This window comes from Anabrus simplex, chromosome 7 (genome assembly GCF_040414725.1).
Source record: "Anabrus simplex isolate iqAnaSimp1 chromosome 7, ASM4041472v1, whole genome shotgun sequence".
Lineage (NCBI taxonomy): Eukaryota > Metazoa > Arthropoda > Insecta > Orthoptera > Tettigoniidae > Anabrus > Anabrus simplex.
The window spans coordinates 159,151,422-159,173,269 of NC_090271.1; the positions used below are offsets into that span (position 1 = coordinate 159,151,422).

Here is a 21,848-nt window from a genome sequence, read left to right on the forward strand (position 1 = left end):
AAGAGTACTATTTTTTACTCAGTACATTGAGATTTGATGATAAATCAAACAGAGAAGAGCACAAGAAAAGTGACAAAATAGCTCACATATCTTGGTTATTCAAACAGTTCATCCAGAATTCTCAAATAAATTACTGTGTTGGAGAAAATGTAACTGGATGAAATGCAGGCAAAATTTCGAGGTAAATGCAGATTTCGGGTTTGTATTCCCTTTAAACCAGGATAATATGGGTTAAAAGTTTTTATTCTGTGTGATTTGAAGACTCGTTATTGTCTGAATGCTAAAGTATATGCTTGGAAACAAGCTGCACGTAGTTGCAGATCTTCTAACAGTACATTGTTGTTAACAACATAAATTGTAAAGAGGGTGATGGAGCCAATGGCAAATACCAGATACAGTGTAACAGGAGACAGTTGGTGTACGTCAGTCGAGTTGTGTGACAAAATCTGTAAAATGAATGTGACGTATGTTGGTGATTTAAAAAAAAATAAAAGAGAGATCCCCCCCACCCCCCACCCCTCCTTTGTGAATACAAAAGAAAAGGCAGTTTCATCTTCAATATACGGTTTCTCGGCGCAAAACACCTTACTTTCATACATTCCCAGAAAAGGGAAAGTGGTCACCATGATATCTACCAAGCATCACACAGAAGCCACAGATAATGAAAGTGAAAAGCTTGTGATGATTGAAGATTTTTGAAAGTTTTTGAACGTCCAGAGGAACAACAAATATTGTCTTTTGTGTAAGGCAAATCCAGGAAAAATACAGAGATCAACAGACTCCTTCATACCTAATGTTCTATGACCTGGAAAAGGCTTTCAACTCAGTTCCGAGACCAGCTATGTGGGCAGTACTGAAACACTGGTTGTTCACTGCATTTTGTAGATCTGGTCAAGTCTCTTCAAGATAACATGTCTGGGCAAATCATTCATCAAAATATTATATCTGATCCATTTCCAATCACTCTTGGATTGAAACAAGGATGTGTACTTGCTCCATCATTCTTCGCTCTTTATCTAGCTGCCATGCTATATGGAACATCTACAGACAACCAAGGTGTAAAGGTCAGATATCGCTTCATTGGGGGACTGTTCAGTCTGGCGAGACTTCACTCCCAAAAGCTTACTAAGATTTCCTCCATTATGGAATTGTAATATGCAGATGATGCTCACACCTGAGGAGTTGTTTCAAGAGTGCTTGCGATCATTTTAGTTTCTCCATTAATGTTCAGGAAACCAATGTACTTACACAGCGTGCACCTGGGTCGAACCTCCCAGCTTTCAATATTTCCATTGCGGATACTCCACTGGAGCAGGTCGACCATTTTTTATATCTAGGAAGTATCCTCTCAACAAATACTAACTGCTCACAAGATGTGGATGAAATTCATTTCTCTAAAATTGGTACTGCCCACTCAGCATTTGGACGTTTATCCCGTCTTGTCTTCATGAATAAGGACCTTACATTGCATACCAAGATCATGTTTTACCATGCTGTTCTCATATCAATACTGCTTTATAGTTGTGAAACTTGGACCCTCTACCGTCAGGATATTAAAAAGGTAGTGCGCTTCCATTCGCAAAACCTTAGATCCATCTTGAAATTCAAATGGGAGGACCGTGTCACCAACCTTGCAGTTCTTGAGAGAGCGCATCATATAAGCATTGAGGCTACCATCATTATCCACCGTCTCAGATGGACAGGGCATGTCCATTGCGTGAGTGAAATCAGGCTTCCTCGTCAACCCCTGTATGGTGAACTCTGCTCCATTACAAGACTTCATGGAGCCCCTTTCAGGTGTTTCAAGGATCAGCTAAAGCATACAACCTATGTCAGAAAAGTTTCAGGACTGAGTTCGTAAAAAAATAGAATATTTGTACAGATTTTTCTCTGGGTACTCCAGTTTTCCCTGTCATATTTAATTACAGCAACACTCTCCAATATCATTTCATTTCATCTGTCATTCACTAATCATTGCCCCAGAGGAGTGCGGCAGACTTCGGCAGCCAGCACAATTCCTATCCTCGCCGCTAGATGGGGGCTTCATTCATTCCATCCTTGACCCGGTCGAATGACTGGAAACAGGCTGTGGATTTTCATTTTTCACTTACCAAAAAATTATCTTAGCTTCTGTCGTAGTCTCCTTGGCTATGTATACACAATTGCCAACGTTTCTGGAGGTCTTGTAAGCAAGCAGAGAAATTGTCAGCTATGATGCTTGTAAGCTCATGTGTCACAGCCCGTTGGATGTCTGTGATATCTTGATGAAGTTTTCCTTTCAGTCACAATTTCCTTTGTGGAAACAAGAAAAAATTGCAAGGCCACAGGTTTGGGCTAATATGATGTATGTGGGACGACAGTGACAGAATGTATGGCCAGATACTCAGTAATGGGTAAAGCAGCGCAACATTGAAATCAGGGTGGCAACGTCAAAATCAGGGCGGCAACATCAAATTGCTTGTCGCAAACATTTCTAGACTTCGATGTCAAGAGTTTGGTTTGCTCTTTCACCTGGTGGAACGTACTTATGGTGAACTAACCCTTTACTGTCAAAGAATGTGATCATCATTGTCTTTGTTCTCGAAGATTGCCATTTGGCTTTTTTCGAGGCTGGTGATCCAGGACTCTGCCATGCTGCACTTTGATGCTTTGTGTAGGGATCATACTGTTAACACCAACTTTCATCCCTAGCAATAATCTTTGTTGGAAATGTGGGATCATGTCTGGCTCTATCCAGTAGTTCCTCAGAAATTCTTCGTCTTTCCTCTTTCTGGTCGTCTGTTAGGGTATGTGGGACGAGTTTTGCATTCAGTTTCTGCTTCCCTAAATCATCGCGTAAAATCATATGACACACATTACAATTCAAATTAAGTTCTGATATCGCACGCACAGTTACACGACGGTCTTCTTGCAGTAACCGCCTTACATGCTCCACATTTGCATCGGTATGTGCTGTAGACGGGTAGCTAGTTCTGGGATCGTATGACACTGAATCTCTGCCTTCCACAAGCCTTTTATGTCACTCAAACACACAACTTCATGACAGTGCATCACCTCCATATGATTGTGTAATCATTGTCCATGTTTCACTAGAAGTTTTCCCATGCTTAACACAAAATTTAATGTTCACTCTTTGCTTACAGTCAACTTCTATTGTGTCACCGTCATTAAACCAAGCAGAGTGTTGCTAAGCACAGTCCTGCCACCTAGTGCGTGTGCGTGGAAACATGGCCAAGGCCATCTCGGAACGTATGCATACCAGGTAACATAAAACCAACATTTGTCCCTTTGTTAGCATTTCAACATAAAAAATACAACACACTTGTCCCAGAACTTTTCTGACAAAGGGTGTACTATGAAAAGAGCTGGAATTAACACTCAATCCTGGGATACGCTTGCTGAGAATCGTACACTATGGCGCCAAAATGTTTCTGCAAAGGCATATGAAACATGTTCACAGAATATAGTGAGTGTGAAAATATAAATTTCAGAAGGGTATGTTTACTCGGATACGAGTTGCAGCTGACGATCCAGTTAGTTTCTTCACCTAATTCTGCTTAACATTATTTGTTTTGGACTTCTACAACAGAAATGGTCTGTATCGTGGCGTCTTTGATTTCCACCCAAGGTTCAGTTTATTATTGAAAGCTCTTTTACATTAATCCAGTTGCTGAGCCTATCACAACTGAAAATTTTCTGTCAAAGTCTTTTCCTTTAACCTTTGATTGCCTTTTATCAAAACTCTAAGGCAGAAAAATTTTGCTCTGGTCCATCACCTTTAACTTACCCATCTTGGGTAGCCCTACCAGAAACATGAGGAGGTCCTGTCAGAATACCTCTCAGAAACCTTTGAGTAGACAAGACCCCTCATCTGCATGTGGAGAATTTAAGGTGGAATTTCCCTTAAAGGGCCTTATCTATACAAATATAATTGTAAGGTTGCACTGTCTGTACATTCATTTTTTGGGGGGGATATTTATCTACTTCAGTTTAACTCAAAACCATATTAGTGGTTTTTAGCTTCCGTATCTGTTTCATTATTCTGGTCAAATGGCTTAATATAATTCTCAGACAAATTTCAAATTGAAATTGTCTATCCAGGAGCAGGTTTTAAGAAACTGTTAATTTCATAATCACTTTATAGACTGGAGATTTATATGAAGAATAAAACAGTTATATAATGTTTTCTCACATTATAGTTGAATATATTTCAGCCAAACTTCATATTTAGACTACCCATCCAGAAGCAAGGCTAATGATTTTAAAATCATGCAGTGGAATGGATTTATATGAAGACCAAAACAATTGAAATTGACTTTCAACCTATCAGATCAGGTTACGTACATATAGAACGTGTTGAAGAGATGTTAATACAGAACAAAAATGGCCAACCGGACATCAGTGGGATCCGAACCCACAACTCCTGATTTCACGTCGGTTTCTCTACCATCGACCTATGTTGGCCTAGGTCATATTTGTTCCATTGGAAAGGATCTAAGCTGCAGGTCTGGCACTACTGTTATCACACTCTACATCATCATTTATTTTTTAATAAAGTTGTTTCCTTCTAATATATAAAATATATATTTTATAGGACATGCAGAGGGCAAAGTTTGATTGGATCTAAACATATTTCCTTGTTCTGTACTTGTCAAATTAGATTCATCTTTTAAGTTTCAGTGTGTGGTATATGTATTATTATTATTATTATTATTATTATTATTATTATCATCATCATCATCATCATCGCATGCATATCCGCCTCCGTAGCATAACGGTTAGTGTTATTAGCTGCCGTCCTCAGGGGCCCGGGTTCGATTCCCGGTACTGCCAGAAATTTAAGAATGGCATGAGGCCTGATATATGGTTTAAATGATACATGCAGCTCACCTCCAATGGGGGTGTGCCTGAAAAGAGCTACACCACCTTGGGATGAGGACACGAGTTTGCGTTGCATTGCATGCATGCTCTCTCTTACTTCTGATCCACTAAAATACTTTCAAGCAGACACTGAATGTGGTTATCTTCACTACTCTAAACCTTAGTGAACTAAGAGAATCATCATCATCATTTTCCACCTCCAGTTTCCTGGGTGGAGTGTACAAGCATTCGCCACTTCTCCCTGTCACAGTACACTTTCTATTCCTTTATGTCCTCCCACTTAACATTTATCTTGCTGACTTTGTTTTCCATGTACATCCTCATAACATGTCCAAACCATTGTAGCGTGCATCTTCCTACTAACTCAGTAATGGGTATTTTGATGCCAGCCTCCTTCCAGTTTGCTTCATTTCTAATCTTATCTCTCCTGGTCTTTTGGTTCATTGTTCTGATGAATTTCATTTCTGTTGTTATGCAGGGTAATTTTTCAAGTCCATAGGTAAGGTAAAGGTGTATTCTGCCCGAAGGCAGGTCGTAACCTCCGCAGAGGTGTGCCTGAGCCAGAGTTTACATGTGATAGGGTGGCCAGTTCCTTTCCGCTCCTCCATTCCCTTACCCCCCACCAACAGCGCGTGGCAACCCATCCAAATCTTGACAACACCCTATGTTGCTTAACTTCGGAGATCTCACGGGATCCGGGGTTTCAACACTGCTACGGCCGTTGGCAAGTCCATAGGGGAGAATTGGAATGAAGTAGGTATGAAGCATGGTCAGTTTTGCTTTCTGGGGTATTTTATCATCCCAGAGTAGATTTCTCACTCGAAAATAAAATTGAGAAGCTTTTTGAGTCCTATTATGAATTTCTTGGTTTAATGTGTTATCTTAAATGATACTTCTAAGGTATTTGAAGTTAGAAACAGATTGTAACAGAGTTCCCACCAGGAAAATGTTTGAATCTGTCTCTTTCCTGTTGATAGTCATTTCAGTAGTTACTGATGTTTAGTCCATATTCTTTAAACTTGCCATTCCAAAGATTTCGTTTCTCCTATACTTCTGTTTCATTTTCTCCCCAGATCAGAGCATCATCTGCAAATATTAGAGTGTTAGGCTCTTTGCAATGTTCTTGATTGATTTTGTTATCTGATCCATGACGATGAACAGGAGTGGTGACAAGGCATTTCCCTGCAGGACACCACCTTTGGTTTCAGATCAATCTGATCTTCCATCCTCTACTTGGACACAGCTAAAACATTTTTGATAGAGCAACTTTACTTTATCAATCAGGAAGTTTGGCACACCTATACCATCTAGACATTTCCAGTTTATCTTTCTAGGCACATTGTCGTCTCAGCACAGGACACAAATAAAAAATTTCTGTACAATTTCTACACAACGTTCAATGTGTATTCTGTGTTTTATGGCCCAATCCTCTTAGCGGGGTAGTTCAGTTTGTTAGGTACAGGGTTGTTATATTGAATCTCAGAGCTATCAGTTGGCATCAAATTTTAATTGTGTTCACTGGTAAATGATAGCATAAAGAACAATTTTATCTAGCAATACAGATAACTGTGCCCGCTGCTTTGCTCACGTTTATTAATTGAACCGCATTAGATGTCTCTGAACCGTTTATTTAAAAGCAAAAGAAAAATATACTAATTAACGCACATCGTTTTCACATGAATTGCATGAAATGCATTATTCTTATTATATTGTTACTTTTAATGCTTGAGATACCGGATTGGTGAATGGCACAAGTGATATTAAAACAATATAAAACAAGATAAAAGATATAAAAAATAGTTTCCTTATAGAGCTTCCAGATAAACTGTATTAAGTGTCCTTCCATTTGAAGCTGATATATTTAGTGTGTTTGCCTTTCGACTCTTAAACAACCCAAGTACAGTTTACCATGGGAGAAGCACCGTTTTTGAAGATTGAGTCCTACAACTCTCAGCGACTGCCCTTGTGTCTTTTTTATGCACATCGTGAAACTCAAACAAACAGGGAATTGCAAACTTATAAATTGAAACGGTATATCTGAGGGGATGACTTGAAACTGAGGAATGAATACTACTTCATCTGTGGTATGCCCAATCCTGATGGTGGCTTCAACAATATTCGGCATCAGTTTCTTGACTGAGAGTCGTGTCCCATTGCAGAGGGAAGGAGGATTCATATACCTGAGAAGGATAATCAGTGCCACAATCGTTTACTCGAAGATGTTGAGGTTACTCCGGGTGACTTGACTCCAAGTTGTTCAAAAGTACTGTCGTGTAGTTGACAGCCTCATCTGTATTACATGTGATGTCAGTAGACTTGTAAATGCGTAGAACTTGTAAAATTTGCTTGCTAATGACACTAACAGCTTCACATCTTCGAGCAAAAATTGCTCTTTGTCACAGCCATGAGTGATCGGTGAAATGCTATGCCCACGCATGTTAAAAATTTCAGATCTCTGTGCCCCGTAGATTTGGCTGGGTATCGCACACTTACAGACAATTCTGGATATCATGGACTGAATGAAAATAGCTTCCTCTGCCATGGACTTAAAAGGGCATCTTGACTGATAAATGCATTACAAATCCTTTTTTTTACAAAATTGGCCTTACATCACACTGACACAGATGGGTCTTATGGTGACGATTGATTGTTCGAAGGAAGTGGCCATGGTGTTAATTAAGGTACAGCCTCAGCAGTTGCCTGGTGTGAAAATCACGGAAAACCATCTTCAGACCTGCTGACAGTGGGGTTCGAACCCACTATTTCCTGAAGTAAGCTCACAGCTGTGTGCCCCCTAACCGCACAGCCAACTCACTCAGTTTACTATTCTTTGTTTATTTATCTTATGTATTATATGTTTCCAGAATAAAATAATAAAGTATAAGATTAAGTAAGTTGAAAGAAAACACAGTTCACGTTTTATTGCTGGTATAGTGAAATTCTCGTAGTCTGACATTTTAGTGAATGAAATGAATTTCGGGTAAATAAGCTCGGAGTTTGTATGTTGCAATGCTGTTTTCCCTGTCCTTCCATATGGTTTTGAAGAAAGGAATGGTAAATCACGGAAAACCCTCTTCAGACCTGCCAGGTACATCGGGCACCTCATGAGAGGTGAAAGATATGAACTTCTCCAACTCATTATTGAGAGGAAAATTTAAGGAAAACGATCTATGGGGAGACTGAGAAATTTGTGGCTTAAAGACCTGCACCATTGGTATGGACAAACTTCCATTGGAATCTTTCGAGCCGCTGTTTTGAGAGTTATCATAATCAATTCGATCACCAACCTTCGTAGGGAGAGTACGTCCTAAGAAGAAGAAATAAATAAATAAATAAATTTTAAAAATTATTAAAAGTAGTATAAATAATTAATGAAAACGGGTTTTTACCTGTATAAATATTCATCAAACAATACGCCTATGTTAAACATTTCAGATCTCTGCGTGTCATAGAATTTGTCACGTGCGCGCGCGCGCGCACACACACACTCTCTCTTTCTCACTCTCTCTATTTTTTTTGTTTTTATTATTATAGATAGTCTTTAGAACCAATCCAGTTGTGCTACATTTCCCGACACAAAACTGAATGATCTTATATGGAAGAAGGAAGCGACCGTGGTCTTAATTAAGGTACACCTTCAACATTTGCATGGTGTGATAATGGGAAACAAAGGAAAACCATCTTCAAGGCTGCCGACAGTGGGGTTCAAACCCACTATCTCCTGAATGCAAGCTGATAGCTACATGACTCAAACCACATGGCCAATTGCTCGGTAGCATCATCATTGTATACAGCATCTCGCACTGTGGTCTTTTGTAATAAAATATTTTTTGTCTCGATCTTTAACCTACATTTATCCATCATACACTTTTTGTCTGCCCAGAGTCGTCCTGCTATGGCAGTGGAGGAAAGCATACAGCCAGTGACTCTATACCAAGTGATGGATGGTAGCACCCTGAAGAAGCCAATGGCTGTAGTTGGAGAAGCTTTTTCAGGTGGATGGGGGCATGTCAGTGGAGCAAATACCTCTGAAATCTATCATGTTAAGGGCAGTTGCAAAAATGTGCCTTTTTCCCGTATTAGGGACGGCCTTGTAGAATCCTTATTGGTGGTATAAAATGCCTCTACCAACAGGTAGTGTGATACATTAAGTAAGGTATTTTATTGTCTTATCCATGGTTTTTTAATAGAGAAGGCATGTGCTATGCTCATCTAGATCTTGACTATGTACTGGACAGAACTAAGTGGTGATTGGTATGCTGAGCAGCGGGTCTTGCACCAGTGCAAATAACTAGGAATATGATGATCTGTTAATCACATTGCTATATAATATACCCGTTCAGAAGACATCCCTACAGCTTCAGCAATCTCCCGCACTTTCAGTCGACGATCCTCCATGACCATTTTATGCACTTTTGCGATAAATTCTGGGGTCGTAACACTTTTTGGCTGTCCACTACGCGGATCATCATCCAAGCTCTCCCGACCAAATTTAAACTCGCTGATCCACTTGGCAACAGTTGAAAATGAAGGAGCAGAGTCCCCCAGTGTGTTCTGAAAGTCAGCATGAATTTCCTTTGCTTTCATACCTTTCTTTACAAAGTATTTAATCCCTGCTCGAATCTCAGCTTTTTCCATTGTCACAAATCACTACGTGGGAACAACAATAAAGAGTCATCACTACCACACTCCTGCAGCTAGAGCACTGACGCGCCACGTGTTCACTCACAAAGGATGTGCGATTATTGCAAAAAAAAAAAAAAAGAAGTGACAAGCAGCATTTAAGACAATTTGTAGAGAAAGTTGCTATGTAAACTCATTCTGGAAGCATAGACTTGCACACATTTATTGGTAAAATGTAGATAAACCTCAGAGTCTTAACTAGCTAAGAAATTTTGTGAAAATATGCTCCTTAATTTCGATCTTGCTTGTAGTTGGGACTTAAGGAAATTTCAGCTGATCAGATTTTGTGTCAAGAAATGTACATGTTAGCAATGAAAATTTGTGTGTTAGAATTAGCAGTCCTAACTCGAATGTACACACATATCAGTAAATAGTATTTGTAAATATCTACTTTGTACTGTAATAATAAGTGTAGACTATTTGTACAATTATTCCTAATTGCTACCTGTTTATCTTTTCAGGTCAGCGGCTATGCTTGGCAGACAAGCAAACTATTTCAGGAACTGGAACATATGAGAGAGGTGGCTATATCTACTCTACTCTTGCTGGAATTGTGAATATTAAAAAGGCAGAAGAGGTATTATGATGTTATTTTGTTTGTTTTTGTTCTTAGTTTGCAGTAAGTTAATGCTCCAGCCAGGGTGAGTGGCTCAGACAGTTGAGGTAGGCCTACTGCCGGCCTTCTAACCCCAACTTGGCAGGTTTGATCCTGACTCGGTCTGGTGGTATTTGAAGGTACTCAAATACGTCGGCCTCATGTCTGTAGATTTACTGGCACATAATAAAACTCCTGCGGGTCTAAATTCCGGCATCTCTAAAAACCTGAAAAGTAGTTAGTGGGGCGTAAAAACTTTTTTTACAATTTGCTTTACGTCGCACCGACACAGATAGGTCTTATGGTGATAATGGGATAGGAAAGGGCTAGGAGTGGGAAGGAAGCAGCCATGGCCTCAATTGAGGTACAGCCCCAGCATTTGCCTGTTGTTGAAATGGGAAACCACAGAAAACCATTTTCAGGGCGGACGACATTTATTAGGAAACCCATTCAGGTGAAAAAATCAATATAGAAATTTTATCAATTTTATAAGTATTTACTAAGCATGAATTCTAAAAATTGGAACATTACTTCATGAATTGTAATGAATGTTAATCTTGTAAAATTTTGTTTTAAGTAGAATCTCTAGATATTGATTTATAAAAATTTGGATTTTGTTCAATTTTTAAGCTAGATATATTCCCAACACCATGAAAATTATAAGACTTTTTCTTCCAATAGATCATGGAAATTTTTTTATTACTGCTTGCATAATTATTCTGCTTTTTTTAAAGCAGTTTTTAACCTCAAATATAGGGGAAGGTAAAACGTGCAAATTTAATTTTGAATCTATAATACTGATGGAGTTATACCACTTTTTGGTATGTTCCGTCAGCAGTTGTTGGCATACAGATATCCTTTTTCGAAGAGAAAGTTTGTTCATCTTCATGAACATCTTTGCTTGCTTTAAACCGTGAGATTCCTATATTGCTTTTCTCTGCACCTGCAGTGCCGTTAACTGTAGCATTTTTGTATGAAACTGAAAAGCCACTGTTTCTTAACCCAGTTCTTTTTACTTTTGACAATCTATCCTTTTTTTAATGCCAGTAGCTTACATGTAGTAGGAAAAATAAAAATAATATTATAATATTAATAATAATAATAATAATAATAATAATAATAATAATAATAATAATAATAATCTGACTAAGTACGGTATTTAGTTTTAACTACATTTCTGTTATTTTCGTTAACTTTTTGAAATTAAGATACTCTGTGAGTGCAATTTAGAATTGTAGGGAAGTTTTTTGTTAGATAATGCTTGCTTGCTTTACTGTTGTGTAAAACCTAAGTAGTACAGTATATTAGTGCAGTTACTTTATTAGTTAGTATATTGCTTGCTTTATTGTTGTGTGATCATTGTGTAGTAGCTTAAACAGTATTTCTTTCCTTATGTATGATTTATGTATTCACAGAATATGTTATTTTATTTTTGATGGTTTTCCATTTTTCCATAAAGAATAGCTAAAGAATGCAGGCATAGGGGCTGTTGTTGTGAATGGTTATTAAGATATATGAGGGAAGAGTTGGAGAGTTTGAGGGAGATAGCTGGGATTCTTACAGAGGACAGGAATGAAGGTAGGTCTCCCTCAAAAATTTTGGCAGGTAGAATGGTTGGTTGATAAACAGGCATGAGGAAGGTTTTAAAAAGTAATTTTAATCAGTGGAAAATGGTAAATAAAAATGCAAACAGCTTATGGGTTAGGTTTAAAGCAATTGTTGAGAACGTGAAGACAGTTATGTACCTTTAAAGGTGGTAAGGAATTGTAAAGACCTGATATTATAACAGAAAAGTAGGTGTACAAAAGGAACGGGAAGGAAAGGTGGAAGTTGTAGAAGACAGGTGGGCTAATGTTGTAAGGGGAAGGAAATTGAGAACAAAGGGCTCAATTCATAGGCAGAAGTCAGGACATGGATTGGTGAGAAATCAGTATTAATCACTGCAGGTAGAATAGCAGAGAGAAAATGGGGAATGAGGAACTGTTGAAGGGGAGGAGAGAGGTAGAAGGAAAAGTAAGGGCAGGAAAGGGAAATGTAGAGTAGAGGAGAGGAAAAGGGAAGTAGAACATGATCACAAGAGGAGAAAAAGGGGGCGGAACACTGTCATGAGAGGGAGAAAAAGGAGGATGAAGTAGGTGCCAGGAAAGATAGGGGAGACCGGGCTTAAGGCTCTGATCATGTGAAACTCAGTTGTTAGGCACGTGGGTAGAGAGAGAGAGAGAGAGTGTGCGCGCACGAGCATAAAGAGAAAAGAATGAAAATATTGTGTTGATCCAAGCTATCTCATTGCTCACCCACAGTTTCAGTTCCTTAGCTTTTCTAGCGAGGTATTTGGATCTTTTCTCTACGATATAGAGGTTAATGTCTCCAGTTGTATACTTGCTACCGTGTAACGTTGGTACCTAAAAAGCAAATGTGGCTACCTAAAGTATGGCTCATCACTGCTGCCAACTAGTCAATAGTTACATATTAAAATAACAAAATATTACCATAACTAATCAACCTTAATGTTAGCAGCAACTATGGAGATTTTCTTACCTGAGTAAATTGTTCTTAAAATGTAAGATGTAGCCGTGTGCTTCATATTGCCATCTATGTATATAAAATAACGAGTTTTGTCTGTACATTGCTCAGATTTTGAAAAGAATGGTATTTCTGTATCGGTCATGTCCACATTAACAAGGAAATGCGCTTTTTACTTTTCCATAATTACTGTCTTGTCTGTCTGTATGTACAGGCATCACTAGAAAACGGTTAAAGAGAATGTAGTGAAAATCAGTATGCAAAGTCAGGGAATAAGTCGCTACAATCTAAGCCATAAATAATTTTATTCACACTGATAGAAATGGTAGTTTAGGGCAAGGCCTAAAATTTAATTTTCAAATATTTGTGTTATTTGTGGTCCTATTTTAATAAAAATTGGTATGCAAAGTCAGGGAATAAGTAGCTACAATCTACACAATAAATAATTTTATTCACGCTGTGTGAAATGTTAGTTTAGTGGAAGGCCTAAAATTTAATATCATTAGAGGTCCTATCTCATTGAAAACTGGTATACAAAGTCGGAGAATGAGCCACTACAATCTAGGCTATAAATCATTTTATCCACGCTGAATGAAATGGTAGTTTAGGGGAAGGCCTAAAATTTAATTCTCAAATATTTATATTATTAGTGGTCATACCGATAAATACTACATAACCAAAGTTATATAGAATTACATTTCCGACCATTTATGTCTTATAAATTTTCTCCATACCGGCTGTGATAACAGATATTCATGAATTTGTATTTTTGTTGCTAAGTCCATATCAATGCCGAGCCACGAGAAAATGGGTTAACAGAATTTAATGAAAATCGATATATAGAGTTGGGGAATAAGAAACTACAGTCTAAGCTGTGAACCATTTTATTCACCCTGGATGAAATTGTAGTTTAGGGGAAGGCGCCTAAAATTTAATTTTTAAGTACCTATGTCTTTGGTCCTATCAAAACGTACTACATAACAAAAGTTACAGAGAATACAATGTTCGATCATTTATGTTTTATTCAGTTTTACCATACCGACTATGATGAGTGGTATTTCAGAGTCGGAATAAACTAAATGTGAAGGCCTACAATATCGAAAACGCATAACATTGATCAACAATAACATTATGACCGTTGTTTGTTGTGATGTCATTTTTCACATATGCAGAATCTCATATCCGATAGATGGGATTACTCCTGCGTACCGAGTATAACAACCTGACTGAATATTGGCAGGAAATAGCCGGGGAGATAGAAAATTTTCTCCTTTAGCATGCAATTCCTCTGGTTCGAACATTTTCTGATGCAGCTGGTACGTAACACACTGGTTCTTCATAGTATTCCAGTTATTCGATCCGTACTCTGACGCAGTTTTGAATGAGCAGTCTAAGGCAGAGGCTGACGTAGTAGTAGTAGTAGTAGTAGTAGTAGTAGTAGTAGTAGTAGTACCTGGTGTAGAATAACATTGTAGGCCTATTCCAAATTCTAGCACCACAATTCACTAAATAACTCAAAATTCAACTCTGTAAAGAGCCGTTTCTTAAGAAAACCTTCTTCCTCTTCACTTTTATTAAATTCTACATACATTTTATTCCAAATTATCAGTGAAGAGGGGGTTTCTCCTCTGGCTTGGAGGAAAAATTTGCCTCAGAGTCAGATTTTTCCGCCGCCAGTGTAGTGAATTGATATTTTCCAACTCATCAGTTACTCCTAGGAAACAGATTTGTAAAAGGGCATAGTTTTTGCCCTGGGAGTCTCCACTATTCGAACCTCTCCCCACTGAAAAAAAGACAAAGGGTGTTCACGAATCACGGCTGTCTGCGGCTTGGTCATTCCAGCTCTGGAACTTTGGACTGTTAGAACAGCAGTGTAGTCCTGTTCGTTAAAAGTGAGAAAATGTGTGGTGTTTCATTTGATCGAGTATTTCATATGAAAGCATTGCTTTTAATCGCGCCATTCCTACTGACGTCATTGTTATGTATGTTCATTTCAGTTGGGAAAAACCACTAAGACAGTCTTTCTGAGGATGTAAAAAGGCAGGTGGTGACTGATGTCTACCATTATAATGAAAACTCTCCAACCTGATTGTGACTGATGGTGTGCAAGCAGGTCTACTATTACAGTGAAAATTCCCTAACTCAGTGTTCATATGAGAAAAGATGTTCGGCGACTTCTCCATTGCGTTTCTAGGGTAACACTAAGAGCTATGCAATTTAATACAATCTTGCTCACAACGTGTACACTAGAATTCCGTATACAATGTAGAATTCCGCAGCGAAGCACGGGTACATCAGCTAGTGCGAAATAAATCACGATATTCATAATCAAGTCATATTTAAAGCTCTCTGAGGAATTGAGGAATTAAGGAAAGAAAAACATACACTCACTCTCTCTCTCTCTCTCTCTCTCTCTCTCTCTCTCTCTCTCTCTCTCTCTCTCTCTCACTTTAATTTTATACATTTCTGCCTTTGATATGTTCATTATTACACCCATATTCTTAAAAGGGGAGATGGATCTTAATTATATGATTTGTTGTGATTTTCAAAAGTTCAAGATCAAGAACTTGCTTACCCTGTTTCTATCCTTCCTTCCTTCCTTCCTTTCTTTCTTTCTTTCTTCAATAAGCAGTAAGGGAGGGAGACTTTTAAACATATTTCCTTCTTGCAGGCTGGTTGTATATCTTAAAGCTTACCACATTAGAGAAACCCAGGAAATGTACAGGGGCACTAACAAGTTTTTTAAAATTTTTACAACTTGCTTTACATCACACCGACACGAGTAGGTCATACAGCGACAATGTGATAGGAAAGGCCTAGGAGTGGGAAGGAAGCGGCCATGGCCTCAATTAGGGTACATCCCCAGAATTTGCCTGGTGTGAAAATGGGAAACCACAGAAAACCATCTTCAGGGCTACCGACTATGGAGTTTGAACCCAATATCTCCCGGATGCAAGCTCACAGCTGTGCTCCCCTAACCACACAGCCAACTCACCCAGTACTAATGAGTTTATGTCAACAGAAATCAGGGTAATGATTTTATATCACTTTATGATTTGCGTCTCTGATTAGTTAAAAATTTCAATAACCATCCTGAGACTTACTGCTATATAGTTGTCAAGATTCCTTTTTATTGCACCAGCTGGTCTTATGGCAACATTGGGATAGGACTGCGAAGGAAGGAAGGAAGGAAGGAAGGAAGGAAGGAAGGAAGGAAGGAAGGAAGGAAGGAAGGAAGCGATCGTCACTTTTAAGGTACAGCCACAGATTTGCCTGAGTTAAAATAGGGAAACCACAAAAAATCATCTTGGAGCTGCTGACAGTGAGGTTCAAATCCATCATTTCCCGAATGCCTGCCCACAGTGACGTGATCCAAACTGCTCAGCCAGGTTGCCCAGTTTTTTGTGATTCGTAATGCCATATGGGACATACTATCCCAAATTAGACACAGTTTGGACAACCGGAGGGCAGTCTAGTTAACTCTATAGGGATTTTCAGTTCTTCAATTATACATATACGCTAGTGTCTGAAATTAAAACAACAACAAACAGAAATATTTCTCGCTATGCCCATTTGACTACGTAATGCATTCTTTTGATAGTAACATGTAAACGAATGCATTAATATTCTACCTGGCAGATGACACGCCTGTCTTTGTACAACCATGAAAGCAAGGACATGAGTGTCCCTGTCAGTGGGTGTACGTAGTGTGTATTGCCGTATTTGCCCAGCTTCCATGTTCAGTTTGTAAACATTCAGCTATGGCACAGAGAAAATGATACCAATATAAATGGTCCGTTATTGGACATTATAAATTTTCCAGCCAACTCATTCCCGGTTTCCAGCCTTTCGCCCTCGTGTGCTAGGTTGGGCTCATCAGTTGGTACCTAGCACACCTACCAAGACGCTGGCTAGTGCATACCATGGAGGCCACTGCGTAGGCTACTTGGGGCCACTGGCAGTGCCAATGCGCTATGAGAGATTTTGTCTCTTTACGCGTCTTGGTAGGTGTGCTAGATACCAACTGATGAGCCCAACCTAGCACACGAGGGCGAAACGCTGGAAACCGGGCTGGGAAATTTATGTCCAATAACGGACCATTTATATTCGTATTATAAATTTACTCATTCGGGACAAATATTTCAGATGTAGGATGCAGTAGTTACGTAGAATTGAAAAGGTTAGCACAATATAGGGGGACGTGGAGAGCTACATCAAACCAGTCTGTGGGCGGATGACTCAAACAACAACGTGGAAATCAGCATCTATACCAACAGAGAAGATGCTCGAACGACTCCCTGTGGTGCAGAGCGATTGGGCGAATGGAAGCTGGACAGTTGCAAGCTGAAAGGCCCAGGAAACTCATGAAAATTGATTTTTCGCTTCTAATTAATCCAGTTAGATTTCATGTAGGAGAGTGGAATGCCGAAATCTGAACTTGAAAATCTTCATTAGATTGCGAGATAAGAAAATTTTTAGGCAGGGGACAGCATGACATCACTGTTGTCTGACTACAGGATATCGCACGCCACTTCCATATGTCTATGAGTGTTTCTCAGTATCAGCACATTGTGTGGAATGAATAATCATGTACATAAAAGCGATGCACAACATCTCAACCAGAAAACGAACCACAGGCATCTGTTATTTTGGAAAGACAGGGAAACACTGACTGGTGTAAGTGCAAACATTGTGAAGCGATGCCATTGCCGCTAAAGAGAAAAGAGTGAAACAGTAAATGAAATGTGCGGAATTGTGATGTGTGTTGTTTTGCACGAGGACTTTCCTAATGTTGTCCTAAATTACAGTATGTTAAATAACACACTTTGTCTTCAAATTGATAAAACAAATATACTGTAAGTGAGAGAAAGACCTAGCTATGAAAACTAATGCTAACAGGTGGTCTGTAGCCTTTTGTAAGTTTGTGTACTGGGTCAATTCATGGACTCCTATAGGAAGAGAGAAGATCAAAGTTATACCATCTTTGTAGTGAAGGAAATCCGAGAACAGTATCTCCAAGAAGAAGGTGCATACTTAGCATTTCAGGTTGCTGAGGGGCAAGAATCAGAAAACTTTGATTAATAGCAAATTTTAAAGTATATTTAGAATATTTCAGATTACTTAAGAATATATGTAGATGCACACTATTTATTAATAGGACTACTAATAATATGTAGTAGATTTGAGCCTCATTTTCATAATGAACATATGTACAAAGTGAATAGCCACTAGTAAAAAACATATTGTATTGATTAGGTGGGCAATAAGATTTTTTTCATTAAGAAAATGTAATATGCATCAATACAGGCTGCTGGGGCTGTATCTTAATTAAGGCTACAGCTGCTTCCTTCCCATTCCTAGACCTTTCCTATCCCATCGTCGCCATAAGACCTATCTGTGTCGGTGCGGCGTAAAGTTAAGAAAAGAAATCATCATCATCATCAATGTCCCACTCCAGTTGCTTGGCTGTAGTTAACAAGCCTCCTCCACTCCTTTCTATCCTTCCACTTTTCCTGCTCCATTACTTCTGCCACATTCAATCCAGCTTTTCTAATGTCCTTCCAAATCTGATCCATCCACCTTCTTCGTGGTCTTTCAACTGGTCTCTTTCCAATTCCCTTCTTGCTACCTATTCTTTTCCCTTTCTTTTTACATGTCCACACCATCTCAGTCTTGCTTTCTGTATGTTCTGTACTAACAGTTCTATATTTAGCTCTTCTCTGATTTTAATATTTTGAATTCTCTCTCTTCCTGTCTTTTTAACCGATGTTCTTAAAAATTTCATTTCTACTGCTTGGATCTGCATTCTCTAACCGTTCTCCATCTATGTTCACCTTGCTTCTCTTTTTCTCTTTTCCACAGTGCATGACTACAGTTTTCTTTTTACTAATTACCATTCCAAACTCCTTCAGATTTTCATTCCAAATGTCCAATTTCCTTTGTACTTCCTTTTCTCCCTTTCCCCAAATCTCCACATCATCTGCAAATACCAAAGCATTCACTTCATCACTACTGATACTCTGTTTTACACGTTTTATGATTTCATCCATCAGTATAATAAACAATAATGGCAACAGTGTACTTCCTTGCTTGAGACCTTTTTTTTTGTATAAAATGTTTTAGAGTCACCACTCCCCACTTGTACACTGCTTTTACTCTCATGATACAACATTTTTATCTTGTTAATTAATGATTTTGGTACATTCCTTTTCAGTAGACAGTCCATACATGTTTTCTCTTAACTGTATCATAACCTTTTTCCAAATCCAAAAAAATGAAGATTATTTCCTTGTTCCTTTCCAGATGTTTTTCCATTATCGTTCGCACTGTAAATATCAAGTTTATTGTTGATCTATTCAGTCTAAAGCCATATTGTTCTTCCTGTAACTGTGTTTCTATTACAGTAAAACCTCGTTAATTCGAAGTCGTTCGGACTAAAAAATCGGACTTCGAATTACGTGGTTTCGAATTAACCACCAAATCGCAATTCAGAAGTACCAACCCTTGCCGCGTTACGAAATATTCTAAGGCCCATTACTGCATGCAGTTAACCTTGATTCACAGTTTATACCTTTCAAATGCCATGAAAAAAGAACTATTTCCAAAATGTATCCAAAAAGGTGCATTTACAGTATTCAAATAATGCACTTGCATATCTCACTGGCAAATATAACCTCACGCAACGAAAGAAAGAAAAAAAAAAGCACGATTCAAAGACGAGGAGAAATCTATGCTGGCTCCCATGTGCAAGTACTTTATTCATTGGAGTACTATACTGTATGCATTTTAGATGCCTTGTATTTACACAGAAAGTACCCAATGCCTTTAAAATCAAACTTTCCTATGACTGTGTCCTTGTACGATTTCCCGCCATGGCACTTCTCTCGTACTTCAGAAATGTGAACACTTGCCGCGTCACAAAGTATTCTAAGACCCATTAGTACATGCAATCACCTCGATTCACAGTTTAAACCTTTCCAATGCCATGGAAAAACTATTTCCGAAATGTATCCAACAAGCTGCATTTACAATGTTCAAATAATGCACTTTGATAAATCACTGACGAACATAACCTCACGCAACGAAAGGAAAAAATCACACAATTCAAAGACGAAGATAAATTATGCTGGTTCCCCTGTGCAAATGCATTATTTTTTTTATATCTGTACTGTTTGCATTTTTAGATGCTTTGTACTGGGATGGAAAGTGCCCGATGCCCTTAACCTTTAGATACTCGCGCTCAGTTTTCCCCTTTTATTACTCGTGTGGGGTCTTTAAGGCCTGCGGGATAGTATGCATTGAAAAAATACTCTAATTACAATACAATTGCATCTTATTTTACTGCAAACACTGAACCACATTAAAAAGCATGTTTACAAGAAATCAATTCACATAAAGTAGCATTAAGTTCATGACAGTGTTCTTTTTCTCACATTACACACACTTCTCACATATTTTCTTCGTGTGCTCTCCACAGACATATTCCTTGCATTTTTCACATATAGTTTCTATTTTCCCGTCCTTTGACCTAGGGCAAATCACGCATTTCTTTCTTGAATTGTCTGGCTCCTGTACATCTTCCTTGTCACCATTATCTGTATGTAGTCTTTTCTTGAGATTTCTAGGCAGACTAGGTATAGCAGCACGCGCCAACAGACATGGTTTAATGACTTCTTTCGCTTGCTCTTTCAAAAATACTTTCCTTGGCATGTTTTTTCTCGTATCTGGTATTGAATTTCAATACAACAAAAGCGTTGATACCAACCACATTGAAGAGATGGTAGGAAACGAGTGTCCATCTGTTCGTTCGTCGTGCTACGTTGTAAGTTTGGCATAACTTGTCATTTGTATGTACACCACCTTTCGTGCCGTTATAAAACATCATCTGAATCCCAACTCACTAATTCACTTTTACTTTCTTCACTTTCGGTGTAATAATTGCTGAATATTTCACAGTCTGGATCAGAATCAGAAGCAACTAGGACATCATCATCGTCTCCTTCTTCTTCTTCTTCTTCTTCTTCTTCTGAAGGCCACTGTTCAATATCCTGTACTTGACGACTATGCCTTCCAGCCGTATTCATCTGAAAGCGAAATACAAATAGAAGTAACCCGGAAATATGAGAGAAAACAATAACATTTTGCACTATTTGCTGCACTGTATCTCATGTCGAAGTAGAAGCGCCTTATACTGTAGGTTATAGGCTTACTTCTTGTATATTAACAATTCCCCGACATCACAAGAGGTTCGGATGCTGGTCAAAACATGTGTGTTACACGTTCACATCATCAAAACTAAAAAATAGTTAGTTATATGCAATGTGTGCAAGAATAATGAAAGAGTGACTTTATTTTATTTTCATACGTAATTACTCGCGTGGGGTCTTCCAGGCCTGGTCAGTGCTCTCCACAGAGTACCTTACTTGGCAACAGTGATCCAACTACTGAACTGAGTTCCCCTCCCCACTATATGAAGCTATTGCGTGTGTCAAAAAAATATAAGAATTTAAAAAGCGGGTGGGGCCTCAAAGACCCCGTGCGAGTAATTAAAGGTTAAAACATTGTAACTTATCGAATTTTTCTATGACGAAGGGATAAAGTTTCTCGCTTCCATGTGCATTGCAATTGCAACAAAGATCCCCGACCCTTGTATGATTCTCCGGCTGGCACTTTCTCCTTTAAAACCATAAGACCGCTTGGGCTCGCATTAAAATAAAGCAATGCAGTTTCATCGGCAATGACAGTATTGTTTGGTGCCTACGAATTTATTATATGAGCCACGCTTTTTCGTAAACTGTCGGCATCGCCAGTGTTCGCGCATTCTGTTTTCCCGCACACTGCCTGTTGCGTGATATTACGGCGTTCCTTAAAAGGTTGAATACAAAAGAATTCCGATTTCATTCAACTTGGCAATCATGAAGCGCACTGTAGACACACCGAAGTGAGTGTAAGTGCGGAAAGCTACCAAAACCACGTTCCGGAACACGCGTTCTATTATGACGCGCATAAATTTCGAGTTGAAATTACTCATGGTAATTCTAAATTCCCATAGAGGGAATTAGATATTTTTCCACCAATAGAGCATATCAAAAATCAGATCAAAAATTAGATGTTGGCTTTTCAGGCGTTTGCTCTATTAACCAGCATTTCGTCTTAGGTCTGACAC

General features: G+C 38.6%; 1 protein-coding gene across 1 annotated transcript in view; it reads left to right on the forward strand.

Annotated features, from left to right (window-relative positions):
* The window catches only part of Csl4 (exosome component 1 Csl4), a 120,840-nt gene that overhangs the window by 8,964 nt on the left and 90,028 nt on the right, over positions 1 to 21,848 (forward strand). Inside the window, exon 2 of the mRNA XM_067151402.2 lies at positions 10,026 to 10,141. Within this exon, the coding sequence (XP_067007503.1) occupies positions 10,026 to 10,141 (116 nt within the window). The remainder of the gene's footprint in view (positions 1 to 10,025; positions 10,142 to 21,848) is intronic.